The sequence below is a fragment of the Corvus cornix genome, chromosome 27 (genome assembly GCF_000738735.6).
Source record: "Corvus cornix cornix isolate S_Up_H32 chromosome 27, ASM73873v5, whole genome shotgun sequence".
In the NCBI taxonomy this organism is placed as follows: Eukaryota; Metazoa; Chordata; class Aves; order Passeriformes; family Corvidae; genus Corvus; species Corvus cornix.
Genome location: NC_046355.1, coordinates 2,494,782 through 2,521,751, shown reverse-complemented (window position 1 = coordinate 2,521,751; position 26,970 = coordinate 2,494,782). Strand labels below are relative to the sequence as shown.

At 48.6% G+C, this 26,970-nt stretch overlaps 1 protein-coding gene across 3 annotated transcripts; it reads left to right on the top strand.

Moving 5' to 3' along the window:
• Positions 1-860: 860 nt before the first annotated feature.
• Positions 861-25,358, top strand: MAP3K14 (mitogen-activated protein kinase kinase kinase 14). 3 transcript variants are annotated; one of them, XM_039565782.1, is made up of 16 exons: positions 861-984; positions 8,651-8,923; positions 9,461-9,530; positions 11,750-11,957; positions 12,072-12,665; positions 13,687-13,824; positions 15,955-16,084; positions 16,773-16,904; positions 17,335-17,439; positions 18,540-18,703; positions 19,063-19,213; positions 19,803-20,153; positions 21,404-21,510; positions 22,813-22,957; positions 23,504-23,604; positions 24,687-25,358. In XM_039565782.1, exons 2-16 carry the CDS (start codon positions 8,671-8,673, stop codon positions 24,849-24,851), a joined length of 2,814 nt encoding a protein of 937 aa, XP_039421716.1. In that variant the 5' UTR covers positions 861-984; positions 8,651-8,670; the 3' UTR covers positions 24,852-25,358. The 3 variants fall into 3 exon arrangements, with proteins under 3 accessions (XP_039421716.1, XP_039421714.1, XP_039421715.1); XM_039565780.1 differs by having other exon boundaries at positions 11,747-11,957; XM_039565781.1 differs by having other exon boundaries at positions 861-988; positions 11,747-11,957.
• Positions 25,359-26,970: the final 1,612 nt, after the last annotated feature.

The following is a 26,970-nucleotide window of genomic DNA, read 5'->3' as shown; positions in this document are numbered from 1 at the left end:
AACTACCTCTGAAATTCTCTATTTCCTATGGCTCCCCCACCTCACTGAGTCAAGGACCGAGTCACCCACACCCACTCCTTCCTTTAGTGTCAAAGCAAAACATAACCGTACTTGGGCAAAATATAACCCGAATAACGAAGTGCCGCTTACTGGGGAGATCAGAGTTAAGTTATCATAAACTTCTACTACTCGAAAATCTCCCCACAGCAGGACTGACAGCTCCCGCTCCCCATCTCCAGGATGGGGCTCAGCCCGCCCGCCGCCGCCGGGGCAGCGCCGGCATGGGGGGACACACTCCTGCGGCCCTTCCCTTGCCATTTCACCGGGAAAGGGCGACGGAGGCTTAGACAAGGAAAAAAAAAATCCAATCAGTGGAAAGCCTCAGCTTCCGGAGACAACGGCAGTGTAACGGGCGAGTCTCTGGAGCAGCTACTGACAGGCAAAACGCTCTAATGCGGCACCGAAGTACCTCCGAGGCGGCTCCGAGGTGGCCTCAACACGCCTGTCGCCCCCTGCCCGAAGGAACCAAGGCACCCAGCGGGGCCCGGGACCGGCGAGAGCCGAGGCCAACATGGCGGACGACTGTGAGGGGACCAGCGGCCGCTCCCAGCCCCGCCTCCCGCGCCGGAGCGCGCAGGCGCAACGCGAAGGCGCCCGGAGAAGCCGCGGGGCGGGGCTTTCTGCCAAGCAGACCACGCCCACTTCTGGGAAATCCAGCCGGCCGGGGCCGCGCCGGGGGGGCGGAGCCGGAGCAAGGACCGCGCGGTGATTGGGCGCGGCGGGAGGCAGGGCGGGGCCATGCGGAGACAGGGGGCGGTGATTGGCTTGTGCGGAGACAGGGGCGCGGGGCGTCGCTGGGTGCCGCCTGTCAGTGAGCGGGAGCCGCCGAGAGGCCTGAGGGGCCGCGCCGGGCTGTGCCGGGCGAGCTGAGCAGAACTGGACCGGGCTGGACCGGGCTGAGCCGAGCCGAGCCGTGCCGGAGCGGTAGGTGCGGGCCTGGCCACCGCCGCGGAGGCGGGATCCGGGTCCGAGGGGCGGCGTTCGGTCCGGGAGCCGCGGGACGTATCTGCCCGGTAGGGCCTGGCGGAGCTTCCGCGGCTGCCGGCGGGAGCAGGCGTGTGAGGAGCCCCGGCCCGGCCGGGGGGCTCCGAGCGGCTGACGGGCTCTCCGGGCCCCGCCGCAGCCGCTCCCGTCGCAGCGCTGTGTGTGTGTGTTCGGAGCGTGGATGTCACTGCGCTGCCCGGCGCCTTCTCGAGTCTGCGGCTCCCGGTGCTCCGAGCTCCCGGTGCCCTGGGCTACCCGATTCTCTGATCTCCTGGTCCCCCAGGCTCCTCAGTTCCCTGAGTTCCCCGCTTCCCCGGGGTCCCGGTGCAGGGACTTCGCCGATCCCTGGCCCTGGAGAGGTGAGAATGAGGCAGGAATGAGCGCAGCTCATCACAACACAACCGAGCCAGACCTTAATTCACCTGAACCACCCGGTCCTTTTCCCTCTGAGCGTCTCTTTGACACAACTAAATGCCTAATTCTCTTTTTTTTTTTTTTTTTTTTTTTTTTTTTTCTTTTTCTGGCAAAAGGTTAAAGTGTTTCTTTGCTGATTAATAAGTTGCTGCTGTGGTTGATCTCAGATGCTTCCTGTCAGCTTTAACTGGTTACATTAGAAACATGTGTTGAGTGCTCCGCACATGTACGACGCAGCAGTCTGAAACCAGCACCTATAAACAAAGTCTGAATTTCTTTTTCGACCGGCTTTCTGAGCCCTTTTATGAGTAATAACTCGCGCTTCTGTGCTGTGACATTAGTGATAAGAATAGTTGAATTGAGTGTGTCTGTAGTGAGCTGCTTTATTGCATTTTACCTCAGTTGAAATCTGTTATTGGCACGGCCACCGGATTCCTTGGGAATGAGTCACTTGCTATTAACTATTAAATTTTAACTGTATTAAGAGACTGAATCTTGTAGAGCGCTGTGAAGGAGCATAACAAACAAACATAACTGAAAACCTAAAGGGTTTGTGGGACCTGATCCAACATCACTGGTAATGAACTTAATGAGTCTGTCCTGAGTCTTCTTTCCGTGTTAAACGGGAGGGGGTAGAGCTGAGTTGTTGTACCAGAGATGAGGTGCTGAATTATTATTATAATTGTCAAGAGGATGGAGGCAAAGTGACCATAACTCTTCAGCTTTCCTTCTGTGACTTTTGAACTTTGCTGGCAAGTGTCAGATGTGTTGGTGGAGAGAGAGGGATCAAGGTCTGGAGGACAGGAAGATTTCCAGGTTCTGAGATGAGCAGCTGACTGGGAGTAAAAGAGCCCTGAGTTAGGAAAGGGTCTGGACATACTGGGAGAGGGAGATCTGGATGCATGGAGGGACCAGGAGGAGGGACAGACACGTGGGAACTGAGTCTCTAGGAGACTGGGCTTTGCTGATCACGGTTTAGTGACATCAGGGCCCCAAAGAACATGGACCTTGTCTTGCCTAAAGGCAGTTCTGTTCCACAGTTCATGTGGGAGTTTGTCTCATGAGAGTCAGCTCAGGCTGGCCAGTTAGAAATCATCCCAATCAGTTCATATTTTGACTTTATAGCATGGCATCATCACAATTGAATTTGCAGGACCAATCATAAACTAAGATCATATAGAACTGCTTCTGTCTATGCTAAATTTAACTAAACTTTTGGGTTGATTTTTCCTGGCATCCCAGCCTTACTGCTTCCCCATAGATTTACATGGATTTTATAAATGATTGAAATGTAAAGCTGCAAAGCAGTGTAAAGTAACAACTGGTGACAGTCTGGCTCCACCTGCTTGGGCAGAATTGATTTTCAGGCGTGTTTGTGGTGGTTGGTGGAAGTTGTCCCTTTAGGTGCTTTACTGTATCACTTAGTTGTAGTTTAGGAACTAACTTCACAAGTGGGTTGTCAAAGCCAGGATGTTGTTAAGCAGTGGCCTGAGAGCTGTGTGAGAACAGCTGGGAAGCAAATCCTTATCAGGCTGAAGTTTGTTCTGATTATTTCTGTTCTCTGTGTTTACAAAGTGGTTGGGATAAACTAGCCATTCTTCGAGGGAATGAGCTTGTGGTGGTGTTTGTAAGCTCTGGGCAAATGGTGGTGTTCATAACTTTGTTCAGCAACATGAAAAGAATTGTTCAGGGGTGAGCTGTGCTCAGGCTGTCCTCAAGGAATTGAGGATAAAGGTGTGTTTGGGTGCTTTTAGAAATCTGCTGATAGTTAAACCCAGTCAAATATTTCTCTGCAGATTTTGTAACCAAACTATTGCAATATCTTAATGTCTGACAACTAAAAAAAACAGTTGAGGCTCATTATCCTGATGTTTACAGTAAGCAACACCAGTGGCTGAAACAGGATTTGGGAGTATTTACTATCAAACCACTTTAAAGAACTTGTTTACATACTGACTATCGTTTGTAACATAACGTGCTCATACATAGGGCTGATAGTGAAGTGCTTCAAACAGGGAGTTTGTGGTGCTTTGGGGAGAAGGTTTTTAGCTTCCCCTGGTGCTCCTCAGATAAACCTGTGGATACCATGAGAGGGGCCAGAGGGGATTGTGCAGGAGCCCTGGAATGGCTGGATGGGTCACAGTGGTTATCGAAGGGGAGGTGAAGGCTGAGAGCTCCCTGGAATAGCAACTGCTGCTCTGACTCACCAGGATTTTAATCAGTCAGGCATTCTATTTATTTTCACTTTGGGGCTCTTAGATACACAAGGGAAGTGTCTTTTTTTCCTTTCTCTTAGACAAGTTCACTTAAAGCAGCATTAAGTGTGTTTTGAGGTCGGGGGGCTGTTGAGTGCTACAACTGCTTTTTTAAAGTCTCTTCTGACACAAACTGAAACTTGTCCTGCTGACAGCTCTGAGCAGTTTAAATCTCCACCCCAGGCCTGGGCTGCAGTAACAGGCTTTAAACTGCCTCGGCCAAAAACGGAACCGTCTTAATTTCAGTTCCATCTGAAACGTGGGCAGGCAGGGGAGCCCATGAGTGGCATCCAGGCAGAGAGGAGGCAGGGATGGAGGGAAGTGGTGCCCAGGGTCTGAAAGCGTTGTACAAACGGTCATGGAATGGCTTGGGTTGGAAGGGACCTTAAAGCCCACCCAGTTTCACCTGCTGCCATGGACGGGGACACCTTCCACTATCCCAGGTTACTCCAAGCCCCATCCAACCTGGCCTTGAATCCTTCCATATATATATGTATATACACACACCTATATACATAAAGTATATTTATAAAGGATATATGAATACACACATGCCTTGGGCCCCAACCAAACCAGATTTTTAATGTGACCCATCCATGTAACAAGTATCATCTATTTTTTTTTTTCCTTTGAAAGAACCTGTTTCTTGACAAGGTTTGATGGCTTTACACCAGGATTTTGCAGCTAATACTCTGTGTAGGTTCTTTTAGCTGCAGACTTGGCACTTTCTCCCATGCTCACTGACAGCTGTTAGGACTGGAAGGTCCCCAAAAGGTGTGTGGTGTTCTTCTCAGTTGACGTTCCCTGCTCTAGTGATGCAGAAATTCCTGGCTCTTCCCAGCTGTTGCTTTGTTGTGGTGGTCAGCAAAGCAACATGGCTAAAAATGCTCCTTGTGTTTGATCAAGCCAGCAGCAGCTGCAAAGGCAACCTGAGTTAGTGCTCTGTGCTCAGAACTCCTCTCCATAAGGAAGTGGGAAACCTCACTGAAACAACATTTTTTTTTTTCTTCTTCTTTCCTTTCAAACTAAATGTCAGTGTGAAACTGCTGCTGAATGGGTACACTCAGTTGAGGAGAAGAAATCTCCATTCGGTGAAGTCGACTTAGGAAGTCTTATGCATATTTTAAAGCTCTTTCCCAAGTCTTTTTTGACCAAATCTATGGGCTGGTGCGCAAAGCATTCAGTGAAATTCTCCCAAAAGCCATTGTCCAGGGGGATTGGGGCCAGGCTCACTAAGCAGGATCCCATATTATGGTGTTCAGTGCTGAAAAGGTGTTTGCATGGCTCTTGTCCAGCTCTGAGTTCCTCCCACAACGATTTCATGAAACACAGAAATGCTCTTTTAAGGCCCCTGCTCCAAACATTTTCCAGTTGAGATGGAAGAGCTGAAGAGGGGCCTGTTTAGAGAAGGGGGGAGGTGGTTTTAAAAGAGCAGAAAGCATGTGATTATCTCTTACGTTAATAATGTTTGAGTATCTCATTAATTCTGACTCCCTACAAGTCTCAGGTGACCTTATCCAGTACTTTACTTTCTCCCACACATTATGTGAGGGAGGAGTTGCCATCAGAGTGGTGCCTTCACAGCGCAACTGAGACTGTTTGGCTTTCATTCTGTAAAAACACACTTTCTGTTTTACAGCAGTGGGAACTAACATTAGTTAACCCAAGGTGAGTAAACCCTTAGTGAAGATAAGGAGCAAACAAGCTTTAGGCTGCTATCAAAAGCCCGTTGTGGGTTAGGAGTACAGTATCCACTCTTATCTCCTGCATCATTACCTGACTTCCCCTTTCTGCCTTGAAAATAACGAGCCCATCACATGTCCACAGAAGGAAGAAAGTCAGGGATATTGAAAGCGAGAATTACAGCTGTATCTAAGTGACCTGGCTGAGGGAGAGGAGGTTTTGAAAACCAGAGAAGCAGTTCTGGGTAGGACACAACCACCCTCTAGCTCAGGAGCGTGAAGCTCCCCGTGTCGCACGTCTGTGCCTTGTGTCTGTACAGGAAGCTGTGCTCATCCTGGAGCACGTAAACAGGCAGGGCAACCGCAGCTCCAGAGCATCTCATGTGGGTAAATCCTGCTCTTAGTGGGCTTCCTGTGCATCCTCAGGGACCCATTTGCTGCTCCCCAGGCTCCCTTTTATCTGGAGTTCCCTGGGAAGGGCTGTGTGTGGGGTCTGGGCAGAGACCGAGTGCCTGTGTCCGAATTAGTGGGACTCAGGAGCACTTTGTCTCTCTCTTTGCCCCCTCCACGTGCACAGAGATGAGTCAGGCCTGTTCAGTTCTGAATCACAGAATCGCTGAGGTTGGAAAAGACCTCCATGGTTATTCAGTCCAACCCTCAACCAAATCCCACCTAAGCCATACCATGAAGTGCCATGTCTGCTTGTTTTTTGAACGCCTCCAGGGATGGGTGGGCCCTGGGCATCCCATTCCAATGCCTGACCAGCTTTTCAGTGAAGAAATTTCCCCAATATCCAACTTGAACCTCCCCTGACACAACTTGAGGCCGTTTCCTCTTGTCCTGTCTCTTGTTCCCCAAGAGCAGAGCCCAACCCTCAACTGGCTTCAACCTCCTGTCAGGAAGCTGTAGAGGGCAATAAAAGTCCCCCTGAGCCTCCTTTTCTCCAGGCAGGAGTTACGCTTCAAAAACTATTTGAAATTTCTGATTGCTTATTTTTAATCACAACTTCTGCCCAGCGTGCTTTGCTGTACACACCACAAAAATAGTTGGTGTTTGACTTTTCCAAGGACTCAACATTGTGCAGCAGCAGTTAAACCAGGCTGGACTTGCAGGTTCTGGTCTTGCACAGCCCCACAGACCTGAGTCACACATTAAACTGGCTGAGCTCTGCCCGGGTCGAGGCCGTTTCTCACAATTGCTGCCTCGGTCTCTTTGAGTCTGCAAGTGAAGTAGAGCTTTGTTGACTTTAATCTCAGTTATGTTTCCTTGTTATTCTTTGCCATTTCAGAGGGCAACAAGGACTTGCAGTTTTGTTTCTCCCCTTTCTCTGTTCTCCTTTGACTCAGCCTAGGAGGGACTTGTAGAATTCTGTGTTTTTTGGCGATGGGAATTGGTTTGTGCCGGAGGACCTTGAAGGTGAGGGGAGGGCAAGGAGAGACAGTTAATGCAAGTCAGGAGAGAGTGAGGATAAAAATAGCTCTGAACTTGTCAGTTTGGTCACTGGTGGCTGGGTTAGTCATCTGGCAGGCTCCGCTCCTGCTGCTCCAAGGGATTATTTTACAGCATTGAGAATTGACATAATTTCTGTAGAGGAGAGGGAGCGGGCCGGCCCGTAATGAGTGGGATACTGTCATCAGCACTTCTTTTGCACAGCAGCTGTTCTCTGTTTGGCCACTGAATGTGGTCATTGTTGACTTTCCTTGTATACCTGCCAGGTTGTTAGGTGACTCACTGCACCAAGGTTCATGCACTTGGCTCCCAAATGCCTCCCTTTTCCTTGGTGGTCCTTCAGGCATGGAGCACCCACTCATTTTGTCATTTTCCTGATTCATCTCTGTTGCCAGGAGCCTGTTGGAGTAAATGTCCTGTTTGCCCCAGGCAGCTGCTCAAGGTGGGGAAAAAAGGAAAGGAAAAAGGAAAGGGAAAGGAAAAAGGGAAAAAAAAAAAAAAAAGAAGAAGAAAGATTTGTGCAGATTGAAGCTGATGAGCCTCGAGGTGTGCTCCTGTAGTGGTGCTGATATCTCAGTTTTCTTGGCCTCTGTTAAAATGTCCCTCCTTGTCCTATCCTGGGTTTGTGGTATTTAATGCCTGTATATGATGCCCAAGGTTTCTGAACTTCCATGGGTTGTTTAGGGTGGAAATGTCCATTTTAAGGTTTTATACTTGTGCTTTGGGAGGACTGGTACAAGGGAGGGATCTCTGCACTTAAGGGGCAACAGAGCATATTCTGGTTTATAAGGAAACAACTGGTTTAACCTCTCCAGAATCCAAGGTGAGGGGATCAGGGGCTAAGCCAAAGCTGCATTCCCCAGAGGCTGGTGCTGTAGGGAACTCCTCACTCTCCATATTGCTGATTTTCACCCCTGGGTATCCCCATCCTGTCCCTCAGTGCTTTGCTTCCATGCTGGTTTATGCTTCTCCCTTTCCATCCCTGGCTCCCTTCCACCTTCCCCTGTGCTGCCAATTGGCCAAGGTTTGGCCTGTGCTGGGACTTGTTTGGAGCTCCATTTGTGTTCCTGGTCAGCTCACAGCCTGTGCTGATCCCCTCCCCAGCTGCCCGGCAGAGGGATCTGTTCCAGCACCGTCACTGTCCTCTATCCAACACCAACTTCCATGAATCCTGCACTCTGTAAGAGCTCTGCTTCTGATAGGCTTGAGCAAGGGTTGCAGAAGTTGTTGGTGATGTAGAAGAAGGAAGGGAGCACCAAGGATGGTCAGGTTGGCTGTCGAGCCTGGCTTCACTGGGGGAGAATGAGGAATGGCTTTGAGGATGACTGAGCTTAGGGAAAAAGGGAATTAGCTGAGTTTATGGCCATTCATGTGGTGTGAGAGCACAGTATAATTCCCCCCAGGTGCACTCTAGGAGAAGAACTTTCATGTCTTCCCTTTTTTCCTTTTTCGGGGATGAATATTCTTCCTGTTTAGTGATATGGGAGTTCCTTCTTCTCTTTTGTTTCACTGTTTGTCTTGAAGTGAAGGGAATATACCAAGAATTAAATTTCTCTGAAACCCATGTAGTTGCATATTTTCAGTCATGAGAATGTTGAATATTCAGATCTTCAGTGGTCCAAGTCAGAAATGGAGGACTGGCACTCCAGGGCTTTTCTCCAGCTCAGAACTTGGGCAGGACCTTGATTTAGTTTAAATTATTTATTAATCTGATACCTTCAGGAGCCTCCTGTTTCTCGTGAACTTGAAGCTGCTTCTGTCTGTGAAGTATTTTGACAAGTGTTTTGTTTTTCTGTTCTTGCTCAGTGTCTCTGTGAACCTGGGAAATGGCAGTGATGGGAATTGCATGCCAAGGAGCTCCTGATCCAGCCGACAAGCACAAGAAGGAGCTCACGGCTGCTGAGGGGCTGAAAGAGACAGTGAGTGAAAAGCAGAGCAGTGTTTGCAAAGTAGAAGATTCAAAGAAGGTCATCTTTCACAGTCAGTGGAAAATCCTGAATGATGTAATCACCAAAGGAACAGCAAAAGAAGAAACAGAAGGAGGCTGTGCATCAATTTCTATTATTGCCCAAGCAGAATGTGAGTAGCTGCGCTTCATTGAGAAAAAGGAATGTGTAAGGAGGGATAAGATTTCACTCCCTCGGTGCTCCTGGAGAGCTGAGACCACATCTATTTGTAATCGCAAGTGGGGTGGAGCTGATGACACATCCCAGGCTCTATTTAGGAAGCTCATGAAATCTCCTAATAATGTGGCAGCATCCACTGAATAAAGCATAAATAACAGACCAGCATGAGGCCCGTGCACCTCGACCAGATCTGTGTCCTGTGGGTCACCTGTTCTTGGCTGACTTCTGAAAGGTGTTTAAAAGAGGGGATAAAGAGGAGGAAACTAAAGCAAAGCTGTCATCTGGGAAAGAGCTGGGGGATCAGGAGATAGCTGGGAAGCCTCCTAATTGTGGGGGAGGAAGAATGTAGTGTGGGTGGTGTGACATGACTGTGCAGTGATTGTCTGGATCACTCATTTAGCACAGTGGTAGAGCTGTTTAAGTCCAGTTGTTACTGGGAGAGACTTTGCCTGGCTTAAGACAAGTGATGATCCTGTTTTCTTTCACACAGGTGAAAACAGCCAGGAGTTCAGCCCCACTTTATCAGAGAGATCCTTTATTGCCCACAGTAAACGTTACAGGTGAGAGACCTCTTAACACAAACACCCCTCTTCACTGTTGTGTCTGCTGACTTGTGCTTGTTCCAAATCACTCCGGCTCTCTGCACTTAAAATATTTTTCCAAAAGCACTCCTGTTGGAATTAGCTCTTCAGTCTGAGGCCTGGTAAGAATGTGTCTTCCCCAAAATATCTTCCTGTTAGGAAAAAGTACAAGTTTAGGCACAAACCACCTGAAACACCTTGCATTGTGTTATTGTCAAAGCCTGCAGATTTACTGCCCTTGTAGCCTTCTGCCTCTGTTTCTGGATGGTCAAAGTTCTTTTGAAATGGGCTTTTTTAAGGTTCATAGGCTTGAAGTAGAAGGATCCAAGGAGAATTTTTCAGTCTTTTTTAACTGAACTGTGCTGCTGGTTTTGAAACTGTTACACCATCTGCTGAAAAGCTGTGTGAAACTTGGGCTGCTGCTAGAAGGAGTCTTCAGAAAAGGGAACAGCTTAATTTCTTGGAAGGATAAAAGGGGGTGAGAGAACCTTTGCTTAGTGACAGCATCAGCAACAGAAGTTGTGAACGCAGAGATGCTGGAAGTGGTAAAAGGGACAGTGACACTTGTGATGGACAAGTGGAGGCCTGGGAATTGCTTTTCTGGAGTGCCCTGAGAGTGAGCTGTTTGTTCTTCATGAAGAATATCTTGGTGTTGAGGCACATACTGGAGCTTTCTGAGGCACGTACTGGAGCACTGGAGCCCCATCAGGCAGCCCCAGCACCCTGAAATGGGTGACTGGGGTACAGAATTAGGTGCTGCCTGTTTCCTGGTGGCTTCAGACACCTTGTGGGGTGTGTGGTTTGACACTCTCCAGTGGCTTTATGATGTTGTCCCATGAAGCATCTGAAGAAGTGCAAAGTGCCCCATTTCTGAGGGGTTTTATGTGGGTTCTGGGGTTTTCTGGGATGCACACCAGCTGTGTGTTCAGGCTCAAGGCACTGTGCTGATGCCACCAACCAGACCTCTACTTATGGCATCTTTTGGCACTAAAACATCAGGAAAAGATGGAGAGAGCAGTGCTGGCTGTGCCCTGCATCAGTGATCAGGAGAGGCAGAGAAATGTCTCAGAACTGTTCTGAGTCAACGGAACAGTCAAATTGCTTCATCTGAAGGTCAAAAATCCTGTTTTCTCTTAGAGCTTAATTTAAAAAATCTAACTGCTATGGTTGGTATTGAGTGATAGAATCACAGAATGTTTGGGTTGAAAGGAACCTTAGAGATCATTGCTTTCTGACCCTGAGGCAAATATCCCTCTTTGAGTGTTCATCTCTTTGTGCAGACCCCAGCTGGAGTGTTGTCTGTGCATTCCTAGAAATCATGTTGTAGTATTGAGCTTTACAAGCCAGCACATTTTGGCTTTTGGAATCTGTTTTATTTGAGTGCACCTAGACATCCCTTTTCTCTGTGCAAAGCTCTTTTCCTTCAAAGTAGAGCAGTTGTTGATATTATGAACGCATTTATTACTTTCAATAATTTTTTAAACTAGACTGCATTTATTCATCATCTCTGTGTTCACTAGAAATCACCCACAAACTGTCTCAGAACAGCCTGGAGAGATGCAGTGCTTTTCCCTCTGCTTTGCTATGTTCAAAAAAGAGACATACAAGAGTGCTGGAGAGGAACTTGGACAAAGGAGCTGGAGTGACAGGACAAGGGACAGGGAATGGCTTCCCACTGCCAGAGGGCAGGGCTGGATGGGATATTGGGAACGAATTCTTCCCTGGGAGGGTGGGCAGGCCCTGGCACAGGGTGCCCAGAGCAGCTGGGGCTGCCCCTGGATCCCTGGCAGTGCCCAGGCCAGGCTGGATGGGGCTCGGAGCCACCTGGGACAGTGGGAGGTGTCCCTGCCAGGGCAGGGGGTGGCAGTGGATGGGCTTTGAGGCCCCTTCCAACCCAAACCATTCGGTGACTGCATGTTCCAGTCTCTTTGTTCTTCCAGAACTTGTAAACCCTGGGACACTTTAATGTTTCGCTTCCCCCACACGCCACCATTTCTTTTATACAATGCCAGAGGTGCTGCTGTGCCTGCACCTTGGACTTGCCCCCATTAGAAGGCAAGAAGTTGTGTTTTAGTTCTTTGTTCTTTGACTCTCAGGAGGCAGAGTTGCCAGTTCTCTTTCTGTGGGTCGGAGGTGTCACCTGAGCTGTGCTTCCCCTGTCACATCTCAGAGCCCTGCTGTGTTCTGGTTTCCAGCAGCCGCTCGGACAGTCTCGATCAGATCCCCAACAATGTGGCCCATGCCACGGAGGGGAGGATGGCACCCACCTGGAGAGGGAGGCACCGAGGCAGGGCCAAGAAGAAACGGCACAAGAAAAGATCCAAGCTGAAAGGACAGCCTGTGGCTGCTGGCAGGAGAAGTCCAAGAACTCCAGAACAGGAGAGCTGCACCCCAATTCCCGTCCAGGTGAGAATCTTCGACCTTCCTTTTGTACTGTCCCTGCAAACTCCTAACAGCTCTTGGGTGAATTTTGGGTGTCTGTACTGAGGTTCCTGCTCAGCTCTTTGGTTTTGTTTTTAGGAGGATGAATCACACCAAAGTACTCTTTATAGAAACAGTTTTTGGGTTCCTGAATTTAACAAGGACTTGGGCTATGATCCACTGTCTTTTGAGAAGCCTGACAGAGTTTTGTCCACTGGCAAACTCCATTCCCCAAGGAGCCAATACAAAACTGAACTGCACAAGCTGATCAGCCCTATTCAGTGCCTTAATCATGTTTGGAAACAGAGGGACACTGTTCCCCAGCCTGAGACTCTCCATCCTTTTCCCTATAACATCCTTCCCCCCCATTTCCCACATGTGGACAATCCTCTCCATGCCATGAAATGGAATGCTCTGGACACATACTTCCATGGTGACCTCAACTATCAAGACAGTCGCTTATCTGGCCTAAACCTAGAATACAATTTCACCAAATGCATCAACCAGTCTGTGCAAACCAGTTCAGACAAGCTTTCTGTGGAAGAATATTTGGTAGATGCCTTGAAGGGGAGTGTGAGTTTTGGTGAACCACAAAATTTAGCCAGCCTGGCCAAAACGTGGAGAGGAGGTGGGCTGGAGCCGAAGGAACAATTCCACGAAGCGAGTGAAAATGAAGGCGTGCTGCTGAACGAGGTGATCTGAGCCACACTCTGGGGTGGTGGGAGGCAGAGTTTCTCCTGGGCTTTGGGAGAGGGATAATCTGCATCCATGTGCTTACTTCTATAACTGCAGTTTCTCAATGGTTCTGGATCTGGTTGAAGCTGCCAGATAACGATGCTGAGTTGTTTTCGGCAGGGATTAAAGCCCTGTCTGTCTCAGACTGCTGGCTCCATGCTGTGCTCAGTCACCAGACACGCAGGCCTGTCTCTGAGCAGTGGTTCTGTGCTTAGTCAGTCTTCAGCCATGTCCTCTGTTTGCTGGGGAAGAGCCTAATCCATTCAGCCAGGCTGCAATATTTATTGGCTCTGGATGAGCTGGACTGTGACAGAAACCAGGGCTGGGTAGAAGGGGAGGTGCAGGAGGCCAGTCTGTGCCTCTGCTGGGACCAGCAGCTCCTGCAGCGTCCCTTGCCAAGCACAGGGCCTGGACACAGAAATGCATTTAAATTCTAGAGACATGATGTACTTCTTCTGAATTCAATTCTCTCTCAACACCTTCAAGTCCTCCTGGAGGACTTCCCTGGAATCAGTGTGACCCTGTCAGTATGGTCTGTGGAATTCAGGGTGTCCCTTACCTGCCTGAACGTGTTCACACTGACACCTAAGGCACAGTCTCCATCTACTGACTGCAGAAAAGCTTTAACATAGTGCCTGCATTTAGTCATGGGAGTCTTGGTTTGTTGTAGGATTTAGCTTTGTAGTTATGTCCTGCATGAGAAGGGAGGAACACAGAGCTCCAAAGCCATCCAAATCGTAGTGGCCTTTCTTTACAAAGGTGGGGTGCACTCGTTTAGATCCAATAGAGCCCACAGAAATCAAATAGGTTGATCCTGTATGGTTTCATCTCAAGCCTGTGAGAGAAGTAATCTTGGACTGGGATTTCTAGAGGTGTGCTGTCCTTGTGCTGCTTCTGGGAATGCTGATCTCTGTCTGTGCAGCTCAACATTTAAGTGTCTCTTTCCTTGCTTCATCTTGTTTTCTATATGGACTTCCAGAAGCTGAAGCCGGTGGATTACGAGTACCGAGAAGAGGTTCACTGGACCAAGTGCCATGGTTCCTTGGGCATTGGCTCTTTTGGGGAAGTGTACAAGATAGAGGACAAGCAGACAGGATTTCAGTGTGCTGCCAAGAAGGTAATTCTGTGTGAGAGAAGGCGGGTCCTGGCACAGGAAAGCACATGGAGAGAGAACTTCTCCCAGGTCCTCCTAAGGACCTTGTACAGTCATGGTGAAGTGCTGCTGTTGTGTCCAAGGGAAAAATTCAGGCTGATGGCAGAGAGAGAAGCAGATGGAGGACCTCTATGTGCACAGAGGTCAAGTTCAGCAGCCAGAAATAAGTTCATTTGGCTCTAAAGTGTGCTGAAAGGGATCCTGGGTGCTGAGGCAAGAGTAGAGATTTCTGAATGATTGTGAGTGACTGCAGGGGAGCAACAGCTGTGTGGGGTTGTCTGTTATCTAACTATTCTTATCTCAAGCCATGTCTGGTGTAAACGGTTACATGGCAGGTATTTATTTCCCTGTTGAAAAAGGAATAGAGTAGGAAAAACCCAAGGCAGTCAGTAGGCTCTGAAAACAGCTTTCATCTCCTCAGTGTCATCTGCAGTGCTGGCACATTGTTCTGAGGTGATGCTGTTCCAGATGCAGCAAAGGATGTGTGTTTTTCCAGGAGCTGGCACTATAATCTATGGTACTCCAGGATGTGCTGTTGTCACACCATGTAGGAAGTGTGTGGAATATAACCTGGATCAGGGTATTGGTTTGTAGGCTGCCATGGGGGCCTCAGGGATGCAGACAGAGGGATAATGCAAGGAGAGGAGGAAAATGTAAACTGTTTTATTTGAACTTACACTTGAATAGTTTCATCACCCTTGTGAACTGATGTTTCTCACATTCCTCCACTAGAAAACTTCAACAAGCATGTGGGAAGTGTTTTTCTTGAGTACAAAAATATTATGTGCCCAAAGAACCGTAACTTGCATTTTTCAGTTTAAAATGTCCATTTTCCCCCATTTACACAGGGCTCAGCTTGCTGTGCTCCCTGTGGAAAGATGTAAGTGGCAAGACAAACCAGTGTGTGTATTTCTTTAACCATTTCAGTTGTCAGCTATAGAAACAAACATCTCTCAAGCACGTAGGAAATTACTTCCTATTCTGCATCCTCACAGTTCAGGTGTGAAATTTAGTGGTGACACAACCAGCCTGTTTCCTGTCAGTGTGCAGCTATTTAAATGTATTATCCATGTGGCAAATCCACAGTCTTGGGAGAAATAGCTGTTCCTTGTGGGGTGTATTTTCAGGAAGGAGGATGGTTGTGCTGAAAAGGGAAACATGAAAGTAGGAGAAGCTGAAGTCTTTCAAAATGTCATTTCCCCCCCAAATTACTGAAGGATAAATGATGCTTCTTTATATCAGAAATGCATCTTCTTAGCTCACACTCTGAAAGCAGAGAGTTCTAACATGCAAGTTGGACACTTCTCTATGATCTATTTAATTTTCCATGAGTAACTGTCCCCAGTTCCTGCTGCCTGCCTGTGAGAGGAGGGCACTAGTTCACCTTCTTTCACCAGACCTGGTGTTGGAAGTACCTGCTCTCCAAATTGAGATGAAAGAAAGCCAGCTATAGCTGGATTGCTGACAGTGAAGAAACATGATGCATCTTTTTCCCACCAGAATCTTCATGACTCATGTTTTCCTTCTGGACTTCAGCAAATTCTTGTTTTATTTAGTTTGGCTGAACTTAGTGAATAAAGTTTTTCTTTAACCATTTTCAGGATGAACACCACCTAAAAATTTGGTGACCATGCAGATCACTGCTTGTGGACATATTTTGTATTCCCTCCTGCTTTGGGGAAGTTGAATTTTTGCCAAGTTTTACACCATCCCTGGGGGTTTTTTTTCTCCTCTTTTATAAAAGCAGAATGTTCAGTTGTCAGAATTTTCTTTTGACTGAGACAGAAATTACCTTCCTCCTGAAGGGTACCAGTCCTCAGCTCTAATCTGGAGTTATTGCAAGCTGGCATCTTTTGTGATAAATCTTCACTTTCCTTAGACATTGAGGATTTATCACCCCGAGTGTTCCCACTTCTTGCTGCACTCACTGAGTTCTGTTAAGGAAGGTCACAGAATCAAGTTTGGAAAAGACCTCCAAGACCATCAAGCCCAATTAACCCATCCTTGTGCCTCTGCTGTCACACAGCCACCAGAGAGGGCCAGTTGTGTCAGGCTCCATCCCAGGAATTGCTCAGTGCCTCCCTGTTTCCGTAGGTGCAGGTGGAACACTTCCGTGCCGAGGAGCTGACGACGTGCGCGGCCGTGACGAGCCCCAGCGTGGTCCCCCTGTACGGCGCCGTCAAGGAGGGCCCCTGGGTGACCATCTTCATGAAGCTGATGGAGGGTGAGGAGGGGACAGCACCGTGGAAGCACCACTGGCACTGTCCAGTGCACGTTGACCTCCTCTTCCTCCTGCCCCAATCTGAATCTGTTAGTTCCTCGATGCATCCAGAATGTTCCTGGTGTGAATTCCTGAGTGGGTGGGGATGGGTGTGTGTAATCCCTGCAATAGACTTGCTGTGGGGGGGAATAATTCCCAGTCCTGCCTCACTCCAGTTCAAGGTGTCTCTTTTTCCCAGTAAAACACAGCTGGGGCTGGTTTGTGCTTCCTGTTGATTTGCAGGGCACCACGTGGAGCACATGCCCTGGAAGAGGCGGTACTGTCTAAGCAGACCTAGATGATTCCATTGCCTGGTGCTCTTTTTCTGGCCAGAACCATGGGAAACAGGCTGTGAAGAATGAGCTGGTGGTCAGTTACACCTAGAAATGCCTGTTCTGGTCACAGAGCAGTTGCTTTTGCTCCAAAGCAACACTGTTAAACTGACACTCAGCAAAAAGCCTTATTAACAAGGCCTGGTTTTGTGGGTAGCAAAAACTCTGGGAATAAACAAAAGGAACAGAGCCATGTGTGGAAGATAAGTGCTGTCAGACCTGGAAAATCTCATTTTTTCAATGGAAACAACCGGGAATGCTGATGATGCTGGGGAGAATTTAAAGATAAGCTAACATGGACTCCCTGGATTCCTTTCTAGGTGGCTCATTAGGGCAGCTCATTAAACAGAGTGGCTGCCTGCCAGAGGACAGAGCCCTCAGCTACCTGGGCCAGGTGTTAGAGGGTCTGGAGTATCTTCATGCTGAAAACATTCTCCATGGAGATGTCAAAGGTAGGAAAGTGTTTGAAGTACCTTCTTTCCTTTTTGTTAGAAGAGGCAAACTGCTTGGAGATTAAATTATGGGATTACTTACTAAAGTTATGGGATCTACTTACTAGATTTCCAGATCTGTGTTTGAAATTAGAGTTTCCCTTGGTTCTAGACTGCTGGGAATATCATATTTGTCACCTCCTCCTGTCACCCCGTGGGTCTGGCAGGCTGTTTGCCCAGGCTGCCCCACCACTGGGCTACAAGAATCTCCAGGGCAGGTAATTGGTGGTTTATAAACAGAGATAATTACAGCTCTGTATTTGCTTAAGCCAGTGACACTCCTCAGGAGAAATAAACCCTTTGGGCTTAAAAAACTGTCATTCTGTGTGCTTTTGACTGTTTTTCCCATCTCCTAATCCAGAGGTACTAATGGAACCCTTCTCATTGGCAGCGGAGAACGTGCTGCTGTCAGACGATGGGAGCAGGGCCCTCCTGTGTGACTTTGGCCACTCTGCTCACCTACACCCGGACGGGCTGGGAAAGTGCTTGGTCACAGGTGAGGCTTTGCTGCTGGTCTTCTGAAGAATTGCCCTTCTGACTCATTCTTTCTCTTGAACATTTACATGTGGCTGATTTGCAAGCAACTGCATTTTCCAGGCTGAGCATTGCTCAGGGTGTCTGGTTTATTGGTATTACTGTGAGGCATCCCACTGGCAGCCAAAATGACCCTAAATTTGGGGGGTGATGGTCCTTATCTCCCAGGCTAGAAGGGGTTTTGTAAGATTATGTCAGCATGCTGCATTCAGTGTTTTGTCCCTGCAAGAAACCACACCAAAACTTTAAAATCCTATTCTGACTTGTTGTGTAACCTCACTAAATAGTGGGGAAGAGTTCTGACCTCCACTAAAGCAAAATTCCTTTTTTTTGACAATTAAACTTAACAGTGCTTCTTCATGCAGCTGTTGAAAGAGAAGGGTACGTTTTCTAGCATCAGGCTCAAGTTTTGCCTCCCAGATTTGCTTGAAAGGGAAATTTAATCCCTGTTCTGTGTGTAAGGGATGGGTCTGAGAGGGAACGGCTTCTAAAAGCACACAGTGCTACTTTTTGGGTTAAGGTAGAGCCCCTCCACCATGGAGAAAAACTGGGAGAGCTCAAATTGTTCAACCTGGAGAAGAGAAGGCTCAGAGGAGACCTCAGAGCCCCATCCAGTGCCTAAAGGGGCTCCAAGAGAGCTGGAGAGGGACTTTGGACAAGGGATGGAGGGACAGGACACAGGGAATGGCTTCCCACTGCCAGGGAAGATGGGATACTGGGAAGAAATTCCTCCCTATGAGGGTGGGGAGGCCCTGGCACAGGTTGCCCAGAGCAGCTGTGGCTGCCCCTGGATCCCTGGAAGTGTCCAAGGCCAGGTTGGACATTGGGGCTTGGAGCACCCTGGGACAGTGGGAGGTGTCCCTGCCATGGCAGGGGTAGCACTGGGTGGTTTAAGGTCCCTCCCAACCCAACCCAACCCAAACCAACCCATTCCATTCTATGAAGGTGACAGGTCTCTCACTTCAGCTGAAAAGAGAGGGATTCTGCCTTAGGCCTCTCACCAGTGGCATTGGAGCACTTCTCTTGCCTGCATGCAGTGATTCTTCTCCTGGATGGTTTTAGGGAACTACGTGCCTGGCACAGAAACCCACATGGCCCCGGAGGTGGTGATGGGGAAGCGCTGTGACTCCAAGGTGGACGTGTGGAGCAGCTGCTGCATGATGCTGCACATGCTCAACGGCTGCCACCCCTGGACCCAGTACTACAACCACCCCCTCTGCCTGAAGGTGAGTGACCCAGCCTCTCTGCAGTGCCAGGCAGGTGAGCTGCCAGAGCTTGTTATTCCTGGTCAGGGAGCGCTCGCCTCGGGATGGATGGCTGGGAGCCAGCTGGGCATCTGACAGGATGCCAGCCTTGCTTTGGGAGCTGAGCATTCCTTGTGCCTGCTCTGCTTGGGCTGTTCTTCTGTACCCTGCTCATGACTTGGGTGTGACTTTTGAGCCGTTCAGCTGTAATAAAATTACTGTTCAGGTCTCACTTAATGCTTTCATTTCAGTTGGAAATGCTCTCGGGGTGGGAAGAACCTTCCTGAAATCAAATGAAGCCTCTCTGGTCTAGCCCCTTTCACTTCCTGTTTGTTACACAGATCGCTAAAGAGCCGCCTCCTCTGAGGGAAATTCCACCTTCCTGCAACCCTCTCACTGCTGAGATTATTAAGCTGGGGCTGGAGAAGGAGCCTCTCCACAGGGCATCTGCGTCAGAGCTCAAAACTAAGACCAGTGTGGCCCTTGAGGAAGGTAATGTCCTGGTGTAACTAAACCTTTGTATTCCCACTGGGAGAGTTGCTGGTTCTGTTCCTTTGGGAAGCACCAGTCTGTTTCATTGTCCTCTATATCATTTTCACAGCATTGATGCATGTTTTGGGTTGATGGCTTTTGCCTGCAGCCGAGTGTTTGTCACCCAAATAAATTATAATTTCCTGTATGCTGTCACATGCTCTTCTTCCTTCTCTGCTGAAGGAGCTGAGCTCTCTGTGGGTTTGTTCAGGTGCTGTGCCTGAGCTCCTGTCAGCTGCACTTGGAGAGACTGGTGTGCAGCACAACTGCAAGCAGAGGTTTATTGCATCCTTAGCTGTAACTCACACTTGTGGTTCAGTCTTCCCTCTGACACCATCACTAATTTATTTCAACTTAATCCTGCTGAGTGGTTCTGTAATACAGCAAGAATTTGTGGAGGTGATCTGGTTTTATCTTTTGAAGAAACTGGGCATTTTACAGCAAATACACTTCAAAAACTCTTACAGCAAAGGAAAACTTTTACCTCTTTTATTACTTTATTTGATAATGTTTGTATTTATTTATTGTTTGTTTCCTTTGTTTTTTGTAGTGGGAGGTGTGAGAAGCCCCTGGAAAGGTGAATACAGAGAGCCCAGACATTTATCTTTGAGCAAAGAAAACAGTGCACAGACATCCCTGTCCCCCACAGTGAGCCCAGTTTCTGAGACTGGTTCTGGCCCAAAACTGTCAGTCAAAGTTTCCTGTGCCAGCCCAGTCCTACCACCCCCATCTCTGGAGCAAACAGAGGAGGTTGAGGGAACCCACTGGAATGAGGGCAAGGAGTTACCTGAGACCTGTGATCCCCCTCCTCTCTCCTCAACTCCTCTGCCCCTGAAGAGCTGCAGCCACGTGGAAAGAGCCACAACCATTTCAGAGCAAGAACTTCAGCAGCTGGAAATTGGTGAGCACTGGGCTGGGGGAGGAATTCAGCTTTTTTTTTTTTTTTTTTTTTTTTTTTTTTTTTTTTTTTGCTTGAAAGCAGGATAAAAATACAGCTGCTTTCTCTTGGCCTGTTGACAGTTATTTTCGGGTTTTCAGCTTGGATGTCATTTTGCTCATAGTTCCTTTCTCATTACCCAAATTGCTCAACCTTCCTTTAAACAACCAAAACTAATAGTTCTTAACCAATTAAATGTGCCACAAAGGTAGTGAACAGAACTTCCTTCCTCCTGAACAGGAGGGAACCTTCTGAGAGAGGTGCAGGAACGTCTTAGAAAACAGCTTGTTTCAGACTTGTGCTTATTTGCACTGTATAAACAGTGTCAGAATTCCAACTTCATCTGGAATTTTGGGTTCAAACATCATTTTTTTAAAAAAATTGAGGCAAGCCAGGATAAAAATAAAGGGATGACACATGTCAAGCAAAGCAGTACAGTTAAAATCAGCCTGCAACTGTTTTGTTCTGGGCATTGGAAAATCTACAGCCACCAGCCAAGGAATCTGCTTACCAACAGCAATCCAGAGTTTGAAAACCAGCAGTAAATCCAGTGTGGAAATCAGTGATTTGTCCAGTTCCATTGCCTCAGTATAACTCTACATCTCACTCTTTTTTTCTCCCATATTTTCTAGTCTTTTTAAGTGAATGGAAAGCTTCAAGTTAAGAAGAAAGTGGTTTCAATTGCAACTGTCAGGAAACTGAGGAATGAGGAATTTTAGGGGTTGCTGGTGTGCAGCTTCTTTCTCAAATGGCTTTGAGTCTCAGCAGCATTGTAAGAGCTGGTTATATATGGGATATCTGGATATTATCAGGAATATTTGCAGTATTTGTAAGTCCTTGTATCCAGATAAGGGAGTACAAGCATCCAGATACTGGTGAGAGCTGAGTACCTGAGTTTGACCTTTCCCTGATAACGTGGATGGATCTAGAGTGACATCTCACAGGAGACATATGGGCAAGAGCTGGGAAATTCTGGGTGCTATTTTGCATGTTGTTGCACAATCCAGCTCCTCTTGGCTCAGTTTCCCCGTGTCACAGTGCTGGCTGTGGCCTCTTCATGGCAGAGTTGTGTGTTGGGTTTTGCTGGCACCAGTATGAATGTTCATTAAATATTGCTGAAGAAGTTTGGGGTGTTAATTGCAGAGCTGTGATTAGAGCAGGGAGGAGTGGAAGGAAACACTGGAAATGTCTCCCTTCTCTTCCTTTTGCTGCAGAACTGTTTCTGAACAGCCTTTCCCAGCCTTACTCTCTGGAAGAACAAGAGCAAATGCTTTCGTGCCTCAGCATCGACAGCCCCTTTGTGTCAGATGCCAGTGAGAAGGTGAGTGGGGATGGATGGAGGTGACTGGCTGACCCCCTCTGGAAAACTGGGAGCTGTGACCAACGGAAATCTGGAGTTTCTCACCTTTGCTGCTGCTTTTTGACACCCAGTTTGCTGGGGAGCACCTTGGGAAGAAAGCTTAGCTCATGCCCACTGCAGTGTTGAGGGCTGTAGCTGTGCTTTGGTTTGCTTTGGATCCTTTCCTCCAGAGGCTCTCCTGTGCTGTATCCTCCCCGGAAGCTTCAAGTGTGTGGATATGGAAAATCTCAGCAGCCTCAACTCTGTCTGTGCAGGAGAAGAGAGTGGGGAGGCAGTGATGAAGGCAGAAGCTGCACCAAGCAGCTGAGCAGGGTCTTCCTGGCCATGGCCACCAGTGGGAAGTTTAGGGAAAGACCAGGAGAATAGGACAGGAAAACAGATACCCAAATCTTGGATATTCATTCCCAGCCTATGGATCTATTCTCCATGGACTTATTTTAACCCATTGATACTAATGAATACATAGTCCTAGTTATTAAAATGCCAATTTTAATTAAATTGGTTTGCTCTCTCTGGTGTTCTGAAGGTAGGGAATACCAGTGAGGAACACAGAATAAGCCCTGTTGGACCAGGGAAGGACAAAAGCCCTTCAATCACATTTTTCAAAGACATCGAGTCCCAAATTTGTGCAGCCTGGCATCTGCAGGAGTTAGTTCTCATTGGGAGCAGCTTTGTGTCCTATTTTTGTCTCTCTTTTCAGTCTTCCAGTGCTTTGTGAGGAGGACTGAGGGAGTTCTGCACAGCTCAGCTGTTGACACACACGGTGTGCAGCGTGGGCTCTGACTCTGCTTAGTTTTCCCCACTAACACCTACCCCATACATTTAACTTGACTTTTGGCTGGTACAGACCACTGTGCTGATGCTGTGAGATTGACTGGGACAGACCCTTCCCAACACTGCAGCAGCACAGGGTCTGTGGTTGGTTTTGTACAGTTAATTGTTTTTCCTGTGTGTTTCTAATGTCAGTAAGTGACAAATATTTTAACTCAGGCTTAATTCTCCTGCCAATTGGTACAACTCCTCTTTTCTCACCCAACTTTTCAGCTCATTATTGATTTAACTGTTGAGAATATCTGATAATGTCTGCACACTGGTGCACTGCTATCCATTCCCTTTCCCAGATGGCACAGAAATGTTGACTAAGGCCCAGCCTTAAATCCTGCTGGATTTCCACCTTTTTCCTCCTGACCTTGTTTTAATGCTCATCTCCTGCCAGCTCATTTTCTTTCGGAGCCTCAGACAAACTTGTGCTTACTCCTGCAGAACTCCATGAAGGCTTCTCACAGCTTGAGGGACACCATGAGCTCTGGGATCCATTCCTGGAACAGCCAGGCAGATGGGCAGAGCTGCAGCTGGAACAACCTGCTGAGCCGCAGCCGGCACACGGACACTCCCAGCTACTTCAACGGTGGGTCTGCATTTCCACACTTGGGATAAATGGCCAGGAATCATTTTCTCACCATCTAGAGGGGCTGGATATGGAGTTTTTGAGCTCCTTTTATCCTTCAGCTGCTGTGCCAGCACAGACTGGGCCTCCTCACAACCCCTAAAGATGGCTTGTGAGGAGGCCCAGTCTTCCACAGATGGGTGGAAGGCACTGGGTCTGCACAGTAAAATCCAGGGAAGTTCCTGAACACACAGAGCCTGTGTTCCCTCCTTCATGCAGCTTCTATGTGCAAGTAGTGTTTTATAACCACAAACATCTACCCAGAATTTTGAGGGCATATTGTGCAAATTAATCCATCACTTCAGCTGCTTTCTTGCTAAATGCAGCTCTGCTCTGTGAGTCATTGCTGTCTGCAGCAAGCTCCATGCTCAGCAAAAGACCGACATAAATTAAATCCTTAATGACAAAGAGTTTTTCCCCATGTGTGTGCCTTGTCAGTCAGTTTTGCTGTGGACTGCGAGGTCCTTGTGGCTCAGCAGAAGTTAAAGAATCTCTTGTGCATTCCAGGAGTGAAAATCCAGATCCAGTTGCTAAGTGGAGAAAATTTGCACATCAGGGATTTCCACAGGACAAAGGTGGGAGACATTGCCACAGGGATAAGCAGCCAGGTGAGACACAGAGGGGGAGTTCAGTGCATCATTTCATGAACAATTTCTTCCCTTCTGCAGCCTCATAACCCCTGAATGCCAGGGAGACCCAGGAGTTGTTCAGGGATCCTTAGGACACCTTTAGAAGCAGAAGCTCAGTGCTGCTGTTGTGAGTGTGGTCCCAGAGGATGTTTTCTGAATCACAGACTCATTAGGGTTGGAAAAGACCTCCAAAATATGAAGTCCAACCTTTGACCAATCCCACCATGCCCACTAAACCATATTTCCAAGTGCCACATCTACTCATTGTTTGAACCTTTTCAGGGATGGTGATTCCACCACTGCCCTGGGCAGCCTGTTCCAATGCTTGTCCACTCTTGCAGTGAAGAAATTTTCCCTAATATCCAGCCTAAACCTAGTATCAAACCTGAATTGTAAGCCAGTGCCAGTTGTCAGAGTGACCACAGGGATCTGTATCTTAGAAAGCACCTGTGCTGCAGCTTAAAAAATCCTTCTTGTCAATTATAAACTCTTCCCCTTCTCCCTAAAGAATCACTATATGGCTTTTTCATCATGAACAGTAGCATCAGCTCAGGGAAAGGAGCTGTGCTTGGCTGGGGTGCTTCCAACTTGTTCTGTTGGAGATGCTGGCACACTCCTGTGAACCTCTCTGTGAGCTGCTTTGGCTGTTCCTGAAAGAAACTCTGGAGTGTCTGTGGGACTGTGACTCATCTGAGTGTAAAATGGGATCGTCTCTAAAAGATGTTGCACCAGGCCAGAAAATGTTCCAGTGGTGTTGGTTCTCTCTGGATTTTGTTCTTGTGAGGATCACAAAGCAAAATACCTGGAGAGGAGCTCACGTGGACAGCTCAGGACCCCCCAGCCATGGCCCAGAGCTCAGGGAGGCACTTTGGTAGCAGGGTGGGCACTGCCCAGTCCAACTGGGAGGTATTTCCCTGTGAGAGGAGTTCAGGATGTTCCTGCCAAGCACGAGCCCCTCGCTGGGAGCTGTTCTTGTGTTGGGCGGAGGGGTGTGATGGAGGGGTGTGATGTTCTGGAGGAGACTCTCAGTGCCACTCAGCTCTGTGTGTTCTGCTCCACAGATCCCCGTCCCTGCCTTCAGCCTGGTGACCAAGGAGGGGCAGCCCGTGCACTACGACATGGAGGTGCCTGACTCTGGCATCGAGCTCCAGTGCACCCTGGCCCCCGACTGCAGCGTCAGCTGGGCCTGGCGCGTCAAGCACGGCCAGCTGGAGAACAGGCCCTGAAGCCCTGCCTGTGCTGGAGGTTTGCACCTTGTGCAGAGAAGGAATTGCAAAAGCTTCTGACCTCCCCTGCCATGGAGCACCAAGTGCAGTGGCTGCTGTTTGTGCTGCAGCAGGATCACAGCTCACTGCCCTCGGGCCTCACTTCTGTTGGCTGTTCTGATCCACTTCCAAGACATGTCCTGAGCTTAGACATTCCCCAGGACAGTGGGAATTACTTGTTTTGGGTGTGTTAGAGCTTGAGAATGGTAGGTGGAAATTCCTTGCTTTTCAGAGGAAGGAGGTTGTGCTTTTCAGGAGAGCAGGGGGATTGGGTGAGAACTCTTGCTCTTGCTCCGAGGTGAGGTCGGTCGTTGCTGGGCTTGCCCAGAGGAGGAGGTTGGGTGCCCTCAGTGCAGCTGGGGTTGCTTGTGCTGAGGGGAGCTGGCTGACTTCCTTCCAGCTGGAGGAAAAACCATTTCTGTAGGCTCTGGGGAGCATCATTTCCACCTCAAGCCTTTTGCATGGGGAGAATCAACAGCAGTCACCGGCTGGTTCTTGGTTTCACCTCCCACCCTTTCCCGCAGTCGCTTCCTTCTTGAATCAGAAAAGAGCTTTGTTCCCAGAAAGAGCTTTGCTTGCAGCTCCTGCCTGCAGGTCTCAGAGGAGCTGGTGCTCTCTCTGGTGTCCCTGGCAGGCAGGGCAGGAGGAGGGTACAGAATTCCTTGGTGGGAGGGTGGAGGGGTTGTTCCTCCATCCTGTTCCCACCTCTGATGTGGGACTTCAGGTGCACTGTCCCATCCTTGGAGGAGTGAGGGACAGCAGCTGTGTCAGCTGTGACAGGGCTGAATTTTGTTGCAGAGTTTATAAAAATCTCCCTCCCAGCTCCCAATCCAGCCCAGTGCCCCAGTTCTGTGAGCTCAGCCTGGCCTCATGAGGCTTCCCACTCCTCCTCTCACTTCAAACTGGGTTCACTGAGTGGGATGGGCAGCTGAGCCCAGAATGCCCTAAGTTTTGAACTGTTTTTTTACTGATTTGTGAATGTTTGGAACACTGAAACCTCACAGGTCAAGTTCAGGTGGGCGGGTGTCATTGGCCCTTCTCCATCCCAGAACAGATCCCGAGGGAGCTGTGAGCTCTGAGTGTGCTTGTTCAGGGCTGATCCAAGGCCTGGCACACCTGAAATCACAGTCCCTCCCTGTGGCTCTGTGGCTGCCTCTCAGCAGGGGCTCTGCATCCAGCCTGGGCAGAGAAACAGCTCCCAAAAGCCAAGGTGGGCTCTGCCAGATCCGTGCTGGGCTGGGAGACACAGCAGGGCAGGAATGCTGGCAGTCTTCCCATGGGAAGTTCACTTAGTAAAGAGCTGGGAAAAGCTGAACTCCTTTTTTGAGGAGCAGCACTCCTTAAAGAGTGGATGCTCTTTCCCTTTGGTCTCCCAGAACAGGGGCTGGTTTTGCTCCACTAGACAGTGACATCCCTGATCAGAAAACTCAAGTTGTGATGTAATAAAAAAGTGGAACTCAGGAAGAAAAATGAAACCTGTCACCACTCTGGGTATAGTTTTTATAGCACTTTCTGTTCTAAAGCACTTAATACGTTGTCCAAGATAGGCACCTAATTATATCTGCAATGCCACATTCAGGGGCTTTTTAGTAAATAATTAACACATTATGCAAATGTCTTCCAGGAGGGAGTGGGGAAAGTGTAGGTTGGCTCGATTTCTTTTTTCAGATGCTATAAACTACTAAGAGTTTAAGCTCTGGAGCAGGAGGGATACAAGGGCCTCTTCCAGGGCTCCCAGGAACTCCCAAGCACACATTCAGTGCATGCCTGGCTCCCTTCCTGAGCTTCCTCTGAGGGGCAGGAGGAAAACTCTTGGTTGTTTCTGTGAGTCTGAGGTGATGTGTCAATCCCAAAGCACCGTGGGTTCCATCCCAAAGGCTGCACCTTGTGCCTCTGTCGCCTGGGGGATGCTCCAATGTCCTGGTATCCGGTTCCATGCCTTGGCATTGGGACTGAGCCCTGGAGCAGCAGGGAGGGAGCAGCAGGACTGTCTGCAGGACTCCTGGGCTCTGCATCTGCAGCATTAACCTGAACTCAGGCCACCTGCACAAGGGCAGCGAACCCTCCCTGGCCCGGGATG

Bases quoted from the DNA above. Each gene is read 5' to 3' on its own strand.
- MAP3K14 (XM_039565780.1), top strand. From the start codon at position 8,671: ATGGCAGTGATGGGAATTGCATGCCAAGGAGCTCCTGATCCAGCCGAC. The intron at 8,924-9,460 runs GTGAGTAGCTGC...TCTTTCACACAG, and splicing joins TATTATTGCCCAAGCAGAAT to GTGAAAACAGCCAGGAGTTC. The intron at 19,214-19,802 runs GTAATGTCCTGG...TGTTTTTTGTAG, and splicing joins CAGTGTGGCCCTTGAGGAAG to TGGGAGGTGTGAGAAGCCCC.